At 39.1% G+C, this 18,861-nt stretch overlaps 2 protein-coding genes across 4 annotated transcripts in view; one reads left to right on the forward strand and one right to left on the reverse strand.

Annotated features, from left to right (window-relative positions):
• Positions 1-8,575, reverse strand: part of LOC147225646 (capping protein, Arp2/3 and myosin-I linker protein 3-like) — a 30,199-nt gene extending 21,624 nt beyond the window's left edge. The window contains exons 1-7 of one of the 2 annotated variants that reach the window (XM_086162146.1): positions 8,326-8,575; positions 8,026-8,148; positions 5,148-5,242; positions 1,162-1,212; positions 993-1,052; positions 277-398; positions 93-190 (exon numbers count right to left, since the gene is read on the reverse strand). In XM_086162146.1, coding sequence (XP_086018272.1) covers positions 93-190; positions 277-398; positions 993-1,052; positions 1,162-1,212; positions 5,148-5,242; positions 8,026-8,148; positions 8,326-8,383 — 607 coding nt within the window. In that variant the 5' untranslated portion in view covers positions 8,384-8,575. The remainder of the gene's footprint in view (positions 1-92; positions 191-276; positions 399-992; positions 1,053-1,161; positions 1,213-5,147; positions 5,243-8,025; positions 8,149-8,325) is intronic. The other variant, XM_086162147.1, reaches the window with a different exon arrangement.
• Positions 8,576-9,844: 1,269 nt separating this feature from the next.
• Positions 9,845-16,923, forward strand: LOC147225647 (uncharacterized). 2 transcript variants are annotated; one of them, XM_086161320.1, is made up of 8 exons: positions 9,845-10,019; positions 10,884-10,922; positions 11,046-11,345; positions 12,884-13,186; positions 13,335-13,595; positions 13,681-13,722; positions 14,328-14,412; positions 14,500-16,923. In XM_086161320.1, the coding sequence occupies exons 1-8, from the start codon at positions 9,893-9,895 to the stop codon at positions 14,660-14,662; spliced, it is 1,320 nt and encodes a 439-aa protein (XP_086017446.1). In that variant the 5' UTR covers positions 9,845-9,892; the 3' UTR covers positions 14,663-16,923. The 2 variants fall into 2 exon arrangements, with proteins under 2 accessions (XP_086017446.1, XP_086017447.1); XM_086161321.1 differs by having other exon boundaries at positions 14,524-14,806.
• Positions 16,924-18,861: the final 1,938 nt, after the last annotated feature.

Raw genomic sequence — 18,861 nt, forward strand, 5'->3', positions numbered from 1 at the left:
GTTTGTGTGTGTGTGTCCGTGTGTACTTGTGTGTGTGTCTCTGCGTGTGAGCATGTTTTGTCATATTTAATGATGATAATGTCTCTTCTTACCACAAGCCCTCTGGGTTTCCACTGAAGTCTCTGAGCTGGGTGAATACTTTCTGCTGCTACCCTCAGAAAGGTCACTGTCAGAGTGACAGATTGAAGGACTACAAAGATAGAACACTGTCAAGTAGTGCAAGTAACATCATTCATTACATTACTGATTGTTTTCTTCTTCAAGACTGGCACTTACGCAAAAATTGAGTTGTTGAATATTCGAGACAAAGCGAAATTGATATGGCTGAGCACATGATTTAGGTTTTCTTGTGAGTCAAACCTCAGGGTGTAGCTGGACTTGTCGGTATCAATAATAGCCTGCGTAAAAATGGAGCTGAAATCAATATTTATGATATGTTTATCCATACATGCACACTCACACACTTACAGTATATACTAGGGGATGGCAATTATTTTGACTGGCGGGCCACATTTCTTATTTAACTTTAATGCTCGGGCCAACTGGGTATCATGCAATGAAAATTGGAATTGAAGTATTTACATTTTTGGCACTTTATTTTAACTTTAAAATCATTGATGATCATATAAATGTACTGATAGTATTTTGTATGACATAATCCAAACAAAATCAAACAAAAGGAAAAAATAAGGCATTTCTAAATTCGATATTGATTGAAATTACCAATAAAAATATTCAAAGAAAATAGCAAAACCGATTGGATTTGGCCTGCAGGCCGTAAAATGCCCAGGCCTGGTATATGCTGTAGTCATAGAACATTTCTGGTAATAGCATACACATTAAAAGAGGCATCACGCTACAATAATCCATACTGAATCGCAGGTGTTGTGATGAATAATTTTGACTCATTTTCCTCACTTCTTTGATACCAAATTTTTGCAATTAATTCAAAGTTGAGCCATAAGAAGGGCATAGAGTTCATGCCATCTCACCTGGTGTTCAGGGTGAGAAATCAAAGCTCGAATCTCCAAGAAGTTGAATGTAGTTTCTACCTGTTATCGGGCAAACCGACCAGGAGAAATAATAAAAATGGGATTATAATTGACACAGGGGCAGCAAAAGCCTTTACTTTAACTGAAGACAAAGACAAGTAAGCAGTACCTTTGCAGGAATCTTTGGTGCCAAGAAATAAAGACGCCATGTTGTGAGGACCTGGGGCGGGAGAGAGTTTTCTCAGGATTATGGAAAGATCGAATATATGTTGTTACAAATCAATATCTATCTATCTCTCTCTCTACATATATATATATATGTATAAAAAATCTGATATTTTTGTAGTAGGTTCTGACCAGAATGGATGACAACATTGTCTAGACATGATACCGGGATTGGATGTAGATAAAGATGTCAATGTCAGGAATCCTAGTGCCAAACAGTTGATGAGAAACCATACTTGGTGTTTGAACTGACCAAATTGCAGATGTTATCCAAGACTGTGTGTTTAGACCCATACAACATTGTATTAATAAGTCTTATGTGATTGATGTCTTATGCTGGGCTTAAGATTTACAAAGTTGCAGACTTAAAACTCAAGCATCTCAAGCATCTTACAGGAGTCGAAGCACAAACCCATCATCTTGGGCATTATGTGTAAAGTGGAAATCTTAAGTCTCAGTGCAGTGCAGTGCAGCACAGTCTTTTTCCTCGTCTTGGAGGTTATGACATTATCAAATATCGCAAGTCTTTCAGTCTTGACGGTGGTGTAACACAATCAACAACCAATTGATGAGCTCCGACGAAACTTTAAAAGGAAATCTAGTAGACGAACCAGATTTGCCAAGAACAGCAAAGGACATTCCTCGGTGGAACGGTGGGGAAAAACAGGCCAGCTTGTACAATGTCAACTCTCCAACGTATCAATACCGTGTGGAGAAGGAAAAGCGATAGACTGAAATAGCAGAAGCTCTGCAAATACCCGGTGAAAACATTGCATGGTGTAAAAAAATCTTGTAGTTTTCCACGAGTCTTTTCCAAATCTTTTCAGTCTTTAGATATGAGATCCACAGTCTTTGTAAAATCTCAGTCTCAGACTGAACTGAGACTTAAAACTCTAAAAACTAGTCTTTTGATATGAGCTGGTGTGAGATGATAGTTTTACACAACTCTTTTCAAAGTCTTTTTAAAGTCTTTAGATGTAAGGGTGGAAATACTGGCCTTCATGGTGACCTTGGATTCCAACAGCAACCTGCTTTTTCTGTATTATTAATAAAAATATCTTGCTGAGTAAAAGACATCTGTCTGTACAGCTGGTAAATAGACATTAACATAAGTAAAACTTGCATCTTTATGACATACCTTTAATGGGTTTGAATTATAAGCTTATTTATGATCTTAGTATATCTACAATGTTGTTATTGGCTCCAAATTTCTATTCCACTAGAACAAAAATATTGCTAGGAGCCTTGCTAGTAATGATGGGATGTAAATGATGAGTCAATTTTATATTCTTGTTTTGGTTCAGCTAAAAGCTCTACATTACAGACACATCTTGCAAGTCATTCATGAAATTACAAACCATAATACATATGGACAAGACGCAATAAATAATTTCATTAATATTATATTATCTTTAATGTGGGGAAAAAAAGGACTCAGTGGGATATAATTCATATACAGCATCTTCCCCAAGTATTTAATATAGGAACTTTACATCTTATTTTGTTCATTGGATATTTTTAAGACAGAATTTCTTTTCTTTCTGAGGCTGGAGGCAAAAATTAACATTTTCAGTGGAGCTGCAGTCTAGCTGTGAAGCCAATAAAAATCTCAAGTCTGGATGTGACTGGCAGTTTAAAAATATGTAAGCCTATTTGTTTACCACTACCTGATGAACAAGGTCATGTAGAGTTGTTATGCCCTTATCCTGTTGTTGCCAACATGGAAACATTTGTTTCCCAAATCTGATTCTGCCACTTATTCTCATTCAAGAGCCAGGGATTTTCGTAAAGATTAATATCTCTTTCCATCCAGGCAAACAAAGCTTTGAGATTCTCTTGTTCTGTTGCTCTTCACAGCATAGTACTGTCTTCTGCTTATCTTCCTCTCCTCTTCTGCTCTGTTGCACCTCATAATTTACTCTGTTTTCTCTGATGGTCCAGCTAAAACCCACCCACAGGAAAAAAAACCCTCTCCATGAGTATCTCCCAAATGAAAAGCTGTAATTAAATTCCAGTGTTCGCCTCCTGTTTATTTTAGAGTGGGTCTCTTGACACGGGCCTCTCGGAGCTACACACTGACAGCCTCTCACACCCACGCAGCAAGTGGGGTGTCTGAAATGTGGTCACTCCAAATGTGCATGTGATACAGAGTGACGAGAGGATTATACACTGCTCAAAAAAATAAAGGGAACACTTAAAAAACACATCCTAGATCTAAATGAATGAAATATTCTTATGAAATACTTTGCTCTTTACACAGTTGATTGTGCTGACAACAAAATCACACAAAAATGATCAATGGAAATCAATTGTATCAACCCATGGAGGTCTGGATAAGAATCACACTCAAAATGAAAGTGTAAAAACAAACTCCAGGCTGATCCAATTTTGATGTAATGTCCTTAAAACAAGTCAAAATGAATCTGTGTTGCTTCCTGAGTCGACATTATGATTTCACAGAATTGTGATTGACTTGGAGTTACATTGTGTTGTTCAAGTGTTCCCTTTATTTTTTTGAGCAGTATATGTGCTACACTTTAGCAACTTGGAGAAGTGGTTGATTAAAAACACACTACGGTGACGAGTTGACGGTTAATGTTAGTTAAAAGTGCAGGGCTAAATCTTGCTGATACAGCAAACCCGGTGTGTTTCACATCAAACACAGACTGCATCCTTATTAGGGCAAGTAATTATACGGGCTACAGCTAAACAACAGAAAGTAAAGTTTGTCCGGCAAGTCATTAGGAGCATTTTATGCATCTTTCTCGGAAAAGTTACCGCTTCAGAGCTCAACCACCTTCTCTTTGTCCGGCCACCCACTCCTTTTGTCTGTGAAACACAAAACCTGGACGAGAGCATTCTTTTCACCCCAGAATGCGGCCCCAGGGTGATTGATCCCACTCTAATGTACCTTTCTGTCTTCACCCAGTACACAGCAGGTGTGGGAACTCTAATTTTCCAGCTCGCTTTTAAGAGGACGAAATAAGCAAGAGGTGAATTGTTGGGAGATTATTGGAAGGATTTTTTTTTCTGCAGATAGACATATCAAAGTGTCTGGATATCAAAGGCTGTACATGCAGAAACTCTCCAAACTGTCCGTTTCTGCCACATGAGGAATCATTAAAACAGCCAATGAGAGGAAGCGCTGTTCTGCACACTGGTTCTTTGGGGTATTGCTGGAAGGGCAAAAGGAGCCACATTCGTTTTAAACAGTAAAAAAAAAGATGAAACTTACTTCACTTCAGGTGAACAGCTAGTTGTATAAACCTTGATCTTTTTTATTCGGCCGGGTTGTATTGTAAATCATTACAGCCTGCATGTTATTTGTGTGGGATGAGCTCCAGTATACATTAACTGCATGCCTATACGCATATATGAAGCAGCTGCTAAATCATTTTGAAAACAGCGATGTCTCTCATGAGTCCAATCCAAGTTCTGATCCACATTGAAAGAGTTGATTGCCCCAGATTGTATCCGCATAGCTGGCAGAGATTCACTCACTCAAATGGATTTCATATCTGCCCCATATTCTCTGATGAAAGCACCCCGGAATCAAATGCTGTGACTGCTCAGCCCCCTGCTGCTCCCACAGTGGGGCTCGCAGACACCGAGTCAGACGGGATTTTACAGCCGCTCCCATAGATACAACGCTGCCTATACAATATTTATCCAGACCAGCCACAGAAGGGAGATGGCAGCTGAAATGCACTGAGTAAGTAACGATAACTATTAAACCATGACAAAAACTAAGGTAGAGATATATGACCACACATAGTCAACAATAAAGAAAAGAATACTGAACACACGATAAATGTATCATTTATGATGCGCAATCAATACAAGACCGTGGACATCATCAACGTCACAATGTCGATGTTAAACCGTAACCTATTGCGACGGCCCAGAACAGGCTGCATAAAAACAACTTACCAGTATCCTGTCCTCTGTCTTGCCATTTTTGGTGTCAATCTTAATGCTGTGAATAAACTTGATAGATGATTTATCAATAAGCTTCTTGATGCTTTCTGTAGACAAAAACATGACATAAGCAAAGAAAATACATTAAATGGAACCCAAAAAACTGTTGATCTCATACAATGAATGGATATGATTGCTGGTCGGGCTTCATAGCATGGTGTTAGATTTTAATTTCTAAAGCGATATTATTATTTCTACTTTCCATTGGATGCATTTGGCATATTTACAAAAACAAAAAATCAACTTGCAAAAACAGATGATAATAGCTGGCAGGAGGTGTAACAATGCACTGGCATAATATGCTGTGACTAATAACCTGACAATCTGCATGGTGACGCTGCAATGGATCACAGTATCAAGACCAAATCAAAAGAGAATGCCTAAATTTCCTTTTTTTTTCTTTAAGGGTTCAATTGTTTTTGGCTTAAAGATATACTGGTTGGTATTGATCGAGAAAAACTTGGGAGATTCAATTTTAAATGTTTTAGTGTACCCTTCAAAGAAAATGGGGCTTTTAGATTCAAATAAATCACATCCAAAGTTTCACGCATGACGGGAAACAAGCAAAGGCTTCAGCTGATATTCATTCTTGCCTCATTATAGATTAACTGCATGCATGTAACAAAGAGCTGAGTCTTTTGTCATGAATAGAACCAAACACTAATATGACAAAGTCATTACCATATGCCTGATTTATTTTTGCAACATTAGGTTATCACCGCATTTCGATAACATAAAGACACCGTCAGGACATTCAGCACTGCTTGACAGACAATACATGGGACAATTCCCTCAAAGTGGTTTTCATACAGTATTGAAACTGTAATAGCGTGTTAACACAAATATGAAGCAAAACGCAGGAGGAAAAAACATGTACCAACTTCATTTGAAAAGGATATTTCCCGATGACATCACCACACAAATCAAACCACACTGACCTTTGGGTGACGAAGCCTCAGTCTACATCTCCATTTATTCATTGTGTTAGTTTTCAGGCTTGTTCTACCCTGACATTTCAAATGATAACATAATTAAGTCTGCATACACCCTGATGATTACGGATTACATATATGATACAATGTGCGGAAACACGGGAGAGAGAAGAGAGCTGCATTTAGTGCAAACAATACAATGACTTTTGAATAGGGTGGGACTTCACTGACATACTGGATACTCCATACCATAGCTTGCAAGAAGTGCACGATTTAGTCTCTTTGTTACAATAGTTTCTTTACTGAGAAGTTGACACGCAAAGTGAGGCCAGCCTGGGTCGCCAAAGAAACTCTCTCTGAAATGAAGTGGTGTTTATCTACTTTTTCCAAGTCTTCGGAAGTTGAATAAACTATCTTTTCTATCGTGCTGTTCTACATTACATTTTTACGGGAGGATGCGACATTGAGAAAACATTACAGGCTAATCATAGATGACAATTTAGCAGAATCTAAAACACAAGTTGATCTACCAAAACAGTGAAATACTGATAACAACTGGCGTTTTCAATATTATTTCACTATTACCATAACATTAATAGGGGCTTTAAATCCACTTTGAATCCCATTGAAGTTAAAGATCACTTCCTTAAGTTCCTTTTTGGGGTGCCTTATTTTTGGGGTGCCTTGAGTTCTAAGCTTCACCGTGTAGAATGATGATTTTGTATTTTGACACTAGAGGGGTGTTTCACATTTTATGTTTTTTTCACATTTCAACTGAAGAAACAGTGGACATTTTTCAATGCTCATTTATACGTTATTTTCTTTAGAGTACTCCTACAGGCAGGATTTGGGCATTTCTATAGCCTAAACCCATAGATAGAGACACAAACTTTTGAAGAAATACGTACAAGCACTAGCAATCGACTTTGCATTTCCTGCCTTCTGTTAAATGAAACATTTTTTACACTCATTAAATAGGATCTTAATGAGAGAGAACAGTTAGAATTTAATGTAATCATCACACAAACATGTTGGACAGACCTGTTTACACTGGATATTTTCCAGGAGATTCAAAATTGCCAACTTTTTTATTTTGATCATTTCTCTTCAGGTCTAAAGATTTGTCCTTCCTTACTTTATAATGCATTCTCAATGCAAACGCTATTGGTGACATCACAAATTCCACGTGTCGTTTTACAGAACAAATACGACATCGACGAGCGACTAAATTCGAAATGCGCCAGTTCAAACATTTAACCTGAGTAAAGAAGGTTCCGAAGGTGAATGCGCAAGTTTCAAAACCACCCAAAAAAACTTACAGCCGTCCCGAGAGCGACTAAAACCACTACAGTGACGAGAAACATCTGGAGAAAGAGCGGACTGGATCAACTCTGACACGGATGACCTTGTGTGGGCCTGCAGGGCCACCTGGACCCGGGCTGCTCCTTCAGTCACAAAGTGCAGACGGAACAGCGGACAGGCCCGGTGGGCTGGCAGATGAGACACTGAGGGTGCAGGGATTCCACGGGATTAATCATCACAACATGTCTGATAGAGCCATAAAGTGTAATTAACACGGCAGCAGAGCCCGCTGCTTGCGTGGAATAGACGCGCGGTTCCACGTGCGTCCCATGCATGAGCTGCTTTGGCACGAGTAAACTGTTGCTATTTGAGATTTAAAAAAATAATAACAAAAATCGCATACTGTTGCGCTGTTTGGATTCATTCTTGCATTTTTTTTTCTTTTTTTTTTTTTTGGAAAGACACATCTAACATCTGCTCCACTGGCGCCCCTCTCTTCACTTTCACACGCACTGAGCGGAGTCGCAGGGGTTCCGGGTTCGGCAAAACGTTCGGAGTGCGGGTCCAAATGCTGCACAAGGATGCGGGATGCAAACCTCTCAACGCCACCCCTTCCCTCTCAGGCCTGCAGCTGCTTCGGGTTTTATTCCCCGATCCACCCCGAGGGGGTTCATCACCAGCTGACCGCTCATAATCCACCCGCATGTCCATTCCACGCACTGACGAAACGGAGAGGAAATAGCGATTGGACAACGATGCAAAAGTCTACATCTCTTGAGCTGCATCAAATAACCTCCGTGGAGGAGGGGGGGAACAAAAAGCCTGGACGCGCACACGACGCACGGTCACAGCCCCGCGACAATATGGCACGGAGAGAAGAGCCGAGCCGAACCCACCTGTGATATCCTTGTTCACACTCACGAATCCATAGGCGGGGATCTCTTTCGAAGCCATGTCTGTTACTACAGTATCTCCCACGGTCGGCCAGCCACCTTCTTCTGCTTGCCGCTGTCTTTCTCTATTTGTTTTTTTTCTTCTTCCTTCTCTCCTCTTCTTTCTTACAGACGCACAAAAACGACGGCGTCCCTCCCGGGCATTTCTGCAGAGCCTCAGACAAGACCGACGCGCTTCCTGGAAGAAACCCTGTGGATGGTGGGACGATGCGCCGTGCGGGGAACGAATGGATGGAGAAGGGAGGGACGAGGCATGAGGGCGGGGAGGATGCTGGCGGCTGGAGGGGTGGGGGGTGAACGAGAAAGGGGCAGGATCGCTGTAGAATAATGGGGTAGTTGGAGTTACCTGTGAGGGGGGGAGAGCCCTCTTACGCCCCTTTCACTCAATAACACAACCCAACCCAACACTGATCATAATTGTGATGATAAAAGGTGATTAGAAGAAGAAAAACAACTGGAAAAAGATCAATAACAACAATAATAATCTTCTTCTCCTTTTTGGCTTTACCCTTCAGGGAGGGGTCGCCACAGCAAAACAACCTTCTCCATCTAACCCTAGTCTTTGGATCCTTCTCTCTCACAGCAACTACCTTCATATCCTTTCTTACTACATCCATAAATCTTCTCTTTGGTCCTCTTTAAGCCCTCCAATTCCAGCATCCGTTCACCAATATATTCACTATCCCTCCTCTTAACATGACCCAATCGTCTAGTTAGACATGTTGTCTTTGCCCTGTTGCTTCATCGCACACATACAAAAATTTTGAATGCACGGTTTGGACTTTAGTTTAAAGAGCATCAGTAACCTTATGCATTTTCAAATGTTATTTTCACATTTTTTTAACTAAAGTTTTTTGGCTAAAAAACAGCAACAATAGCAACCCTCTATTATGTACAGGTTTTATTTCATAATCCCACTACAATTCAAAAAATTGTTTAGTCATACTTTGGGGTTCTTAATTTCTTGATCATTTTTCAAGCAGTAGCTATTTTTCTTTTTATAGCCAACGATTTTTACACCGTCCACTAACCCAACAAGGTGTTACAATTCAGAATTTATTCTCTATTTAATAATGTGTAGATGTAATACTCCAGTCTATTCTCCTTCTGGCCACTTCTGGTAACAACCAATCTCAGTGGTTCCAGAGCATTGGAAGAGAATATGGAAAATAAATTAATTAGAACAAATACATTTACACTTAAAAACTGTGAAAATACAGGATTGGACTGAAGTATTTGCAGGGTGCTTTTACGGTTGCGCAAACTAACTATAAGATACAAATAGTGACACTGACAACCAGCTGTAATTTGGTTTGTCTTGTAAACTGGATTATTTCACCACTTCCAGTTTGTCCCAGCGGTGCGATTTCTGATGGCTCCGCCTGTTAACAGAGGAAGGAAATGTCTCCACCAAGATGAACATCACTGTCAGCTGTTTGCTGTGACATTGGGTCTATGCTCCTTGTACAAAATCTACAATGTAAAACAAAATACTCCGGGCTGCAAATTCATGTATTTGCCACAATCTTTTTTTTTTTTTTTTTACTTTTTGCGTTTTATAAAAGATCAGAGAGGAGTGCCTTTTGGATATTCAAGCCTCATCACAATGAAAAACATCCTAATTTCTTCCCTACTCGGTGAGTCAGACGCACATCTGCTTCTTTAATCCGCCTTTTAAATGACTGCATCAAGACCTGTATGGGGTTTGATCTTGTTTTCTTTTTTCTTGCCTGTGGATAAAAAAAGCTATCTAAGTATTTGAAGAAGCAACTGCATCACGCTGACTTGCACCGCCTCATTTGACACTGGGTTATAAATTAACTGGGCTTTTAGCATGCAGCTGAAAGTTTCAGGCTGTACTACATTAAAAATCATCTGCACCAGACAGAATGTGCGCTGTATATGTAAAAACAATTTGCTATAGAAACTCTATTTTTCACAACCATTCAAAACATGTTGCGCTACTGTCTGCATTTATGTTATAAATGTCTGACAGGAAAGCACTTTACATTCCTCCGGTTCCCATGGAGATGATAACATCTAAGCAGTCTCATTAAGGAATCGAAGCTCTGCACTATCACACTTTGTGTCAGACCAATGTCTATGTGTGTATTATCTTCTAGAGCATGCATTGTAAGGGTAATTCCATATTCCTTAGCAAGATCTCATTATACTGTTTGACTGGATTTGTGCTCCAAGCACAAATTGATAGCATTGTTACGTTGCATCCATAAACACAGATTTACCCTTTTTTTCTTCAAATTTGATCTTGTCTTGGTTAAATAAAACAATGACCAGTGGACTGTTTGGTGTGCAGCCATGCAGGAACCAACCATCCTGAGCTGGATCTGGAAGTCCTGTTAAATTACCTCATTCTCAATTGGCAAAGTAGATTGCAGATTAATTATGTATGCATTCTAATGGATGCTTAAGTGCCAGGAACAAATTGTGGTATGACAAGGAGAATTTTGCCAGTGATTCTGCAATTTTATCTCCTTCAGGTGTTGCAGTGCTTGTTGTCCAAGATGCAGCTTCCCAAGGTACTTGCAGAGACCAATCAAAAGATAAAATTGTGTTGCACACATCAACCCACGTGAACAGGATAATTTCAAATAGTATGAAAAAGGAAAAAACGGTGACAAAGAGCTTCTGACTTCCTGCAGATATTTTGAAGGTCAGTGTGGCAGTGTTGCCGTCGGGGTCACACATCTACCTCAGTGAGTGTGTGCTGCTGCTGTGCATGGTGGATACAAACTCCAGTTTTGAGTGGAACTACCAGTGGTTCAGGCACAAACCACACACACCTCAGAATCCAAACCCAAGGCACCTGGTTTCTGGCAACAGCTACTCTATAACTGCGGTAGCAAGGGCGGATGCAGGTAGTTACTGGTGCCAGGCGGAACGAAAAGACAGCAACGTCACCATGGAGCTCCTCAGCTCCCCGGCTACACTGACTGTGTTAGGTGAGTGGCAGCAACTTTCAAATCTGCAGCAGGGCATCATGTTTCCACTGCATGCACAACTTGGTGGAGAGGCTTTTTGTGTTTGTTTGTCCAGAACAGATGACTGAGCAGTACAAATCGGCAGCTGCTTTAATATTTGCTTGACCTCACAAGCAGTCAATGGAGCTGTGATGCTATTCCGGGACACAAGTTTTTACACAAGACTCACTCAAGATTACAGAAAGAATAGATCTATTTTGGCCGTAAAAATGCAATTTTAAGAACTTAACCCTTATTTTTTGCAGTTCCCTGCTGATTTACTTAAGAGTGTGGCAGGGGTGGTCAAGTATTTTGGCCAGCGGGCCACATTTTTTATCTAATTTTTATGCGTGGGCCAACTAGGTATCTTGTAATTTAAACAAAATGAAAATTGCAATTTTTGGCATTTTATTTCAACTTTAAAATCATTAATGATCATTATATATCATTATTTTGTACATTATCATCCATACAAAATTAAACAAAAGTAAAAAATAAGTAGTTTCTAAATTCAATATTGATTGAAAATGCTTATTAAAATATTCAAAGACAATAGTTTGGCAGGCAGGATAAAAAAGCTAAACAGGCCGGATGTGGCCTGTGGGCAGTAAAATGCCCAGGTCTGGAGTGTGGTGTATTTGATTTAATTTCACATTATTACCTCAATATTTTTTAACAGCCACATGCTGACTTTAAGTACTATAAAATTCTACATGCAGTACCACATACATTACAAATGAGTGGCTTTATTGTATTAATGAAATATTTTATTTTGCACAGGAACCTTAAATTCAACCTTCAATTTTACATTTTGAAAAATCCTGCATATTTGCCAAGTTACAAATCATGTTTGCGTTGGGTTAATCTATCTTTCATAAAATAATGTGATAAAATATGTGCTACAACATTTGAAAATATTTCAAATATTTGAGGAGCTCTCTTGCTAATTGCTATTGCTTGCTATTTAAAAGCAAATTAAGTATTTAGAAGACAGTCAGACAGGGCACATATACATACATATACATATGTATGTGCACATTTATATTTATATATATTTTTGTAGTCAGTCATTTTACTGTGGATGCCCAGTTCTTTTACGTTGGCTATTAATTTTTGAATTATTCCTTATGTTTAGCATTTGTTTAAAGGTTTCCAGCAGATTCTAAAGTATTTAAATATTTCTTCCCTTCTCTCTTTTTTCCCTGCTGCTTTGTTGTTTCCTTGCCAGTTTTCATTTCTTTTCTAACTTTCTCATTCAGGTTGCTGTTGACAAGGGTTAAAAATCCATGCAATCTCTAAATCTTTAAAGTATCACTGAAAAGACCTTATTAATTGAAATAAAGAGATTACATGTTAGTGTCTGTTGCTGATGCACCCTCACTGGACAGTTCCATGGTGACTAACCTTAAGCCACACATGTTCTGGTGCCCATTTGACAGAATGATGCCACTTCAAACATCTATTAAGTCTTGTCTCTTGTTCCTTATCTTCACCTTTCTCATGTTCCCATCCATCTCTAGATCCGCCCCCTCACTCGCTGACGTTGACCTCCAACACCCTGCAGGTCTTTGAACGGGAGCCAATCACTCTGAAGTGTCCAATGTCTCAGTCCAGTTCCTCCAGTTGGATGCTTAGGCACTTCTTTTGGAACCATAAAACTGGGACCAAACGATCCCAGAATCCATCATATTTGCCACCAGAGGGCACTGGTGGCCCAGCCTGCTCCGACCCCTGTGTTTTCACTGCCTCCATCAATAGCAGTGGGTTATACTGGTGTGAAGGTGGAGAGGCTCGAAGCAACGCAATCAGAATCACAGTTAGCAGTGAGTCTTGTGCTTTGCTCAAATTCTGGCCGAAGAGAAGAAACTAAAAAATAAAGTGAAATCAGAATGAAAATGGTTCGATGTCTTTGACGAGAGCTACCGATTAGACGAAATTCTTTGAATCACATCTACCATTTTCATCCTACAGGTGGTCCAGCCATCTTGAAGAGTCCGGCCAATCCCGTATCGGAGGGTGATAATGTGATTCTGTCCTGCAAGTACCGGAAAGCCTACAGAAAAACAGCCTTTTTCAAAAATGGCATCAAAATCATTGCTAATAACTCTTCCACATCAGACAGAGTGGTTAAAATCACCATTGAGAATGTGACGCATGCAGATGAGGGTTTCTACAAGTGTGCTTCTCAGGACAGACGGATGCAGAGCCCAGAGAGCTGGTTATCCATTAATTGTGAGGAAAAACATATTGATAATCATTCTTCTTTTTGTCATTGGAAGTGGTTATAAAAAGATGTCTTTTTGTATGTGTATTTCAGACAATTCAGCATCTGCAAGTGGGACAACTACCTACGCTAAGGGTAAACTCACTCAGTTCCTGTTTGTTTTTTCATGGAATGTAAAAAGCAGATAGAGAAACCAGCAGCGCTTTCTTCTAACTTGTTTTTTTTCCAAAGGTTATTGGTTGAAACTAAATCCATCATCAAAGTAATCATTTAGAAAATAGACCCGAATTGGCAATTGCTTTCTTGATATCTGATAACACAAATCAGGGAAAGGAACAGCTCCATTGGCTGGATGAGAATTTTGCCTTAATGACTAGGGATCAGATGGTAAAGGAAACAGAGAAGATGTGGTGATATAAACTATCTAACCAAGGAATAAATGAATGTTTCTAGTTACAGCATTCCCTTCAATCACTTTTAGCCAGGCAGCAATTTTGGCCTCTCTCTCAACACTCCAAGGGAACCTTGAAACAAAACAGTCAGAGCACAGGTCAGGATATGATGACGTACTGAGGTCTTTCGCTATTAAAGGTGAAAGTACCTCAAATATAGGTGTTGTTGAAAAAACGATGATTTCTTAAAGGTGAGTTTTTTCACAAATGAACCCAAAACAATCACATCAGTTGCAAAAAGGACATCATATTGATACTAAGATATCATGTATAATGTTTTTCGAACAGGCTCTCGGAAATGGATTGTTGCTTTGGGTGGGATCCTGCTCGTGTCCCTCTTTTCTTTCGCTGTATGTCTGGTTCTTCATTACAGGTAAACAGATTCAACTTTTCAAACAATCAGCCTTCATGGCGCTCTCCTCCAGGGTAACGACTTACTGAAAACCATATATGTGTAAAGGTACAAGATGAATTGCATCCGCAGCTGCAGGACGGTTTCAAACGAGGAGCCATCTGCGGGGGAACTTCCTGCAACCAAGCAGGATGTGACAGAAGTTGAGTGGGACATGTCCTGGGTGGAAATGTCCAACCTGCTTGATAAGCAGCCATTTCCTTGTACATGAACAATCTTTCCCGACTGATCAATGGAAACTGGAAAAAAAATCATCTGACCTATCACATATTTTGCTAGCGCTTTGGCGCTTTGGCTACTAAAATACTTTTTGCTCGGCTGAAGTGACATAGTCCAATTTCAACCCATTCTTCTTTTTGCATCCAACTTCTATGTTCTGCCTAACTTCGCTCTTTAGCTCAACTTTCTCCTAATAGAAAAAAACACCTGCCATTGTGTGAGAGGGGAGTTTTATCCTGGACTGGTTGCCTGGGGACCATATTGGGATGTAAAACCATTAACTGGCAGATTTAGGGTCTCCAGTTAACATTCTGCATCTTTTTTTGACTGTGAGAAGAACTTGGTGGAAACCCTCGCAGACATGGGGAAAACATAAAAATTTCACATAGAAAGGCCCCTAGTCGTAATTCATTCAGGGACCTTTTTCATTTGAGGTGCCACCGCTCCACCGTGCCACCCTACTTTTTTTCCAATTATTTTTGTGTATTTTCCCTTTTTTTTCGAATAAATAGAATATCTTTATTTCCTTAATTGGATTAGTCTTGAAGAAGAAACAAATGAATAAAAGTATGAAGTTCATATCCTGCTCTTCAGTATAACAACGCATGACAAAAGAAAATGTGCTCTCCTCTGAAGGAACATCACGAAGGTGACCCAGATAAAGTTCAGTCTCATAAAAAATGTACTTACTTAAGAAATGGTGTGAGAAAAGTGACATGAGTGGGAACAATTCTGCATTAAATTCACTTGAGAAGTTTATAGTTAGTGTACTTGTTTTAGCTCCCAAATTGCATTATTAAATCCAATACAAGTCGAAGCTTCCTCCTCCTTTCTTTTGGGAATTGATATTATCTTCTGGGTCCCTGGTTCCTCCTGTTCTTTTTCATTAACCATATTTTGATTTTCCTGTTTTTTTTTTTTTGTTTTTTTGTTTTTTTAAATAAAACATGGCATTCTTAAGCTGTTAAGCTGATAGCTGATATTTGCATATTTCCTAAAAAAAATTAATCACCCGCAATCCTTCTATGAAAGTCAAGGTTACTATTATTGTTCTGGACAACTTGTTGCAGCCAGCGATCCATTTAGTAGTTCTTTAAATCCATAGCCAATTTGACTGTCAAAAATCCTGACAACATCCTGGCCTGACCAGCACCAGAGTTTTGATCAGATTACCCCAGATCACTTATTTTATTCAAAATACAGCTGCCACACAATTAACTACATCAGGTCATTCCAAAGGTTGTGCACCATCCCATTTCTGGCACCCGTTGACTTATTTCTCATGAAATTTTAAATTGACTTTAATATGATTCATTCTCTACACTGCTCACCTGGCACCCAGGTTTCCAGTGGGACTGGGGCCAATCCCAGGTGACACTGGGCAAATACTGTGGATTAACCTTGACCAGTTACAATCCCATCAAAGGGCCACGTACAGTATAAATCCTTTCAACCATTTAATCCCTCATTTACACCCCAAGACGATTGACCGAGTGCAAATTTTTGGTCTTCGGAAGAAGCAGGATACTCGGAAAAAACAGGCAGGCACGGGAAGAGCAGTCACACAGAAAGGTCCTCCTTAGACTCAAAACAAAAACTTCCTTACTATGAGACAGAAGTTGTAGTGTGCAACTTAAACAAAACAGGGACTTGTATCCATTTCCCACTAATACGTCAAAAACAAGTGCAATTTTAAGTGCGGATGCATAAGGACATCTTTATAAACAAACTTTTCCATGTTTGTCCCCTTCATATGCTTTTTTTCATTTATTGTTCATGGTTTTCAAGCATGTTTGTCAGTTTCTCTATATTGCTATGCTGTTGTGTTTATTGTCTTAACTTTTTTAGATTATGTTACATCTTTAGTTCATTTTTGTGTGTCTGGCATACATCATTTTTTTTAAATGTGCACTGATTATAATTATGAATTGCTTGCTTTATCTTAGTATGATTAATTTTTATTCACCGCTATCCTCATTCCACATGCGAAAATTTTACATAACTGGTCAGAACTAAACAATATTCTTTGTTATATAATGATTTGGACATTATGGTTGTGCTATGCTGTCTCACTGCATCCAGCTGAGACTGCGGGAAAATTGTTTACCAAACATGTCCATATGATTGTTATATTAGGTTTATTTTCCTGAGGACAGAAAAAGCAATTTCATCCACACTGACCTCCCCAGTGACTGTAGGGTCATTTCTGTTTGTTAACTAAAGAATACTGCTGAATGAAAATATATATACTCTGCATATTTTTTGAGTAATTTCTTTTTTGTCAAAAACTGTTTTAGTTTGGCATCATTTATTTTTAATGAATAAGCCTTGTAGGGGCTTCAGGTGATTCTCCAGGGGTCAAAGTACATAGAGGATGTAACCATAGAATGTACTCTTGTGAATCAAAGGACTGACAGCCTGCTTGCCAGGTTGGGTTTTCACAGATAAAACTGAAATAACTCTTTGGCAAACTGGATTGCTGGAGAAATCTTTCTCTGTTAGACACTGCTAAGGAGATACCTCACTCGTACAAACTCCCACCATTGACACAGATGCATCCTTGAATATCAAAAATATATGCAATGCCAGCCAATGTGGAACATCTTAACATCCGTAGAGATAACTGGCTGACAACCCACACTAGTACAGATACTATTGGAAGGAGGATATGCGGTTTGTAGCTCAAGGATTTCAATGTTTATTGTTGTAAACAAGGTAAGGAAACATGTTTCCCAGTATAATCAAAGTCTTACTTTGCCGTCTGCAGTGAGTGCAAGATGATATAACAAAGTGTTAGTAACAAAGAAGTAACATTGATAGCTTAGTTAGGACATAACAAACATAGATGGACATGAGTTTGACAACGTGTCTAACTTTTAACACCTGCCTCATACCCTTAACAGCATATCTGCGGCTTGAATATGTCAAGATTTTTTCCTTCTTAAGATCATTTCATTATTTCTCTACAAGTGACAAATACCTAGTTCCCACTGATTCTGACGATTGTGTATAGAATCATTAATACAAAGAATTATTAGTTTCACACTGGAAAAAACAGTTTCATGCATTTTGCAGAGGTCTGACCAAAAAAAGCGCAGTGTGATGTAAACAACTTTTTGTTAAATACATTTTGACAGAGATGGGGTAGTGCTCATTTAGTTGCCTTTGTTTGTGCTCTGGGTAGGTTATACGTGTACGTAACATTTATAGGAATAAGGATTGAAATCAAAGTAAGAACTACTCAGTATAAAGCAACAGAGCAGAAAAGAACCACAAATTAGAACATCAAGCTAGAGAATAAATATCAGACCCACCTTTATTTACACCTTTAGGGCAAATGGCCAGCGTTGAAGTGTATGGGGGCCTTCCTGTAAAAATCCATCATCATAACCATTTCTCATTTTGATAGCCTTTCTTCACTGAGCAAATCTGTGCCTAAGGGGGCAACCTAGTGTTTTGACTCATTTCTCTCTTTCACAGAAGAGAATTAATAATATTTTTTCCATTACAGTCAATTAACCTGCCAAACACATATAGTAAAAGACACATATTCACGCCCCAGGGGAGTCAGTACATGAGTTGAATCATCTGCAGTGAGGTGCATCATCAACACAGCAGAAGAAGAAAGACTTTGAATTTAGTCTAATTTAGTTTAATTTAGTTTAAATTTACTATAGTTTAATTTCACTAGCTAGTCATGGGGATTTGTCTAAATGTCTTTGTAGTATCTTTTTAAATCAGCTTACAGCTCAACAATTAAACTCTTCATGCTGTGATGAATAGCCACATACTAGCAACAATAAGCCCTCTATCAACAAACACATATCTTTGATGAGTTCCTGTTTAAGCTAGACATCTCTGATATACAGATCAGCAGTTCATCTGTACGTCTGGTTTTTGTAGCAACTCCCTGGTCATCAGAGTGAAGGAGCTAGAGGCAGGAGCTCACTCTTGCTCCAAAAAATTTGTGCTGACATTGTGTTGTAAGTACTGCTACGCCAGTTGGATAGATGGCAGCCCCCATTCAGAGGTGACAGACTAGTACAGTAAATTCTCTTTGCTGGCCTATTCAGTATGATGCACTATATGGCCAAAAGTACTCGCTCACCCATCCAAATAATTGGAATCAGGTGTTAAAATCACTTTCATGGCCACAGGCGTATAAAATCAAACAGTAAAGGCATGCAGACT

Source organism: Fistularia commersonii, chromosome 16, assembly GCF_037954325.1.
Source record: "Fistularia commersonii isolate RoL2024-O1a breed Wild chromosome 16, RoL_Fcom_v1.0, whole genome shotgun sequence".
Classification (NCBI taxonomy): domain Eukaryota; kingdom Metazoa; phylum Chordata; class Actinopteri; order Syngnathiformes; family Fistulariidae; genus Fistularia; species Fistularia commersonii.

Bases quoted from the DNA above. Each gene is read 5' to 3' on its own strand.
- LOC147225647 (XM_086161320.1), top strand. From the start codon at position 9,893: ATGTATTTGCCACAATCTTTTTTTTTTTTTTTTTACTTTTTGCGTTTT. The intron at 10,923-11,045 runs GTACTTGCAGAG...GACTTCCTGCAG, and splicing joins CCAAGATGCAGCTTCCCAAG to ATATTTTGAAGGTCAGTGTG. The intron at 11,346-12,883 runs GTGAGTGGCAGC...ATCCATCTCTAG, and splicing joins GGCTACACTGACTGTGTTAG to ATCCGCCCCCTCACTCGCTG.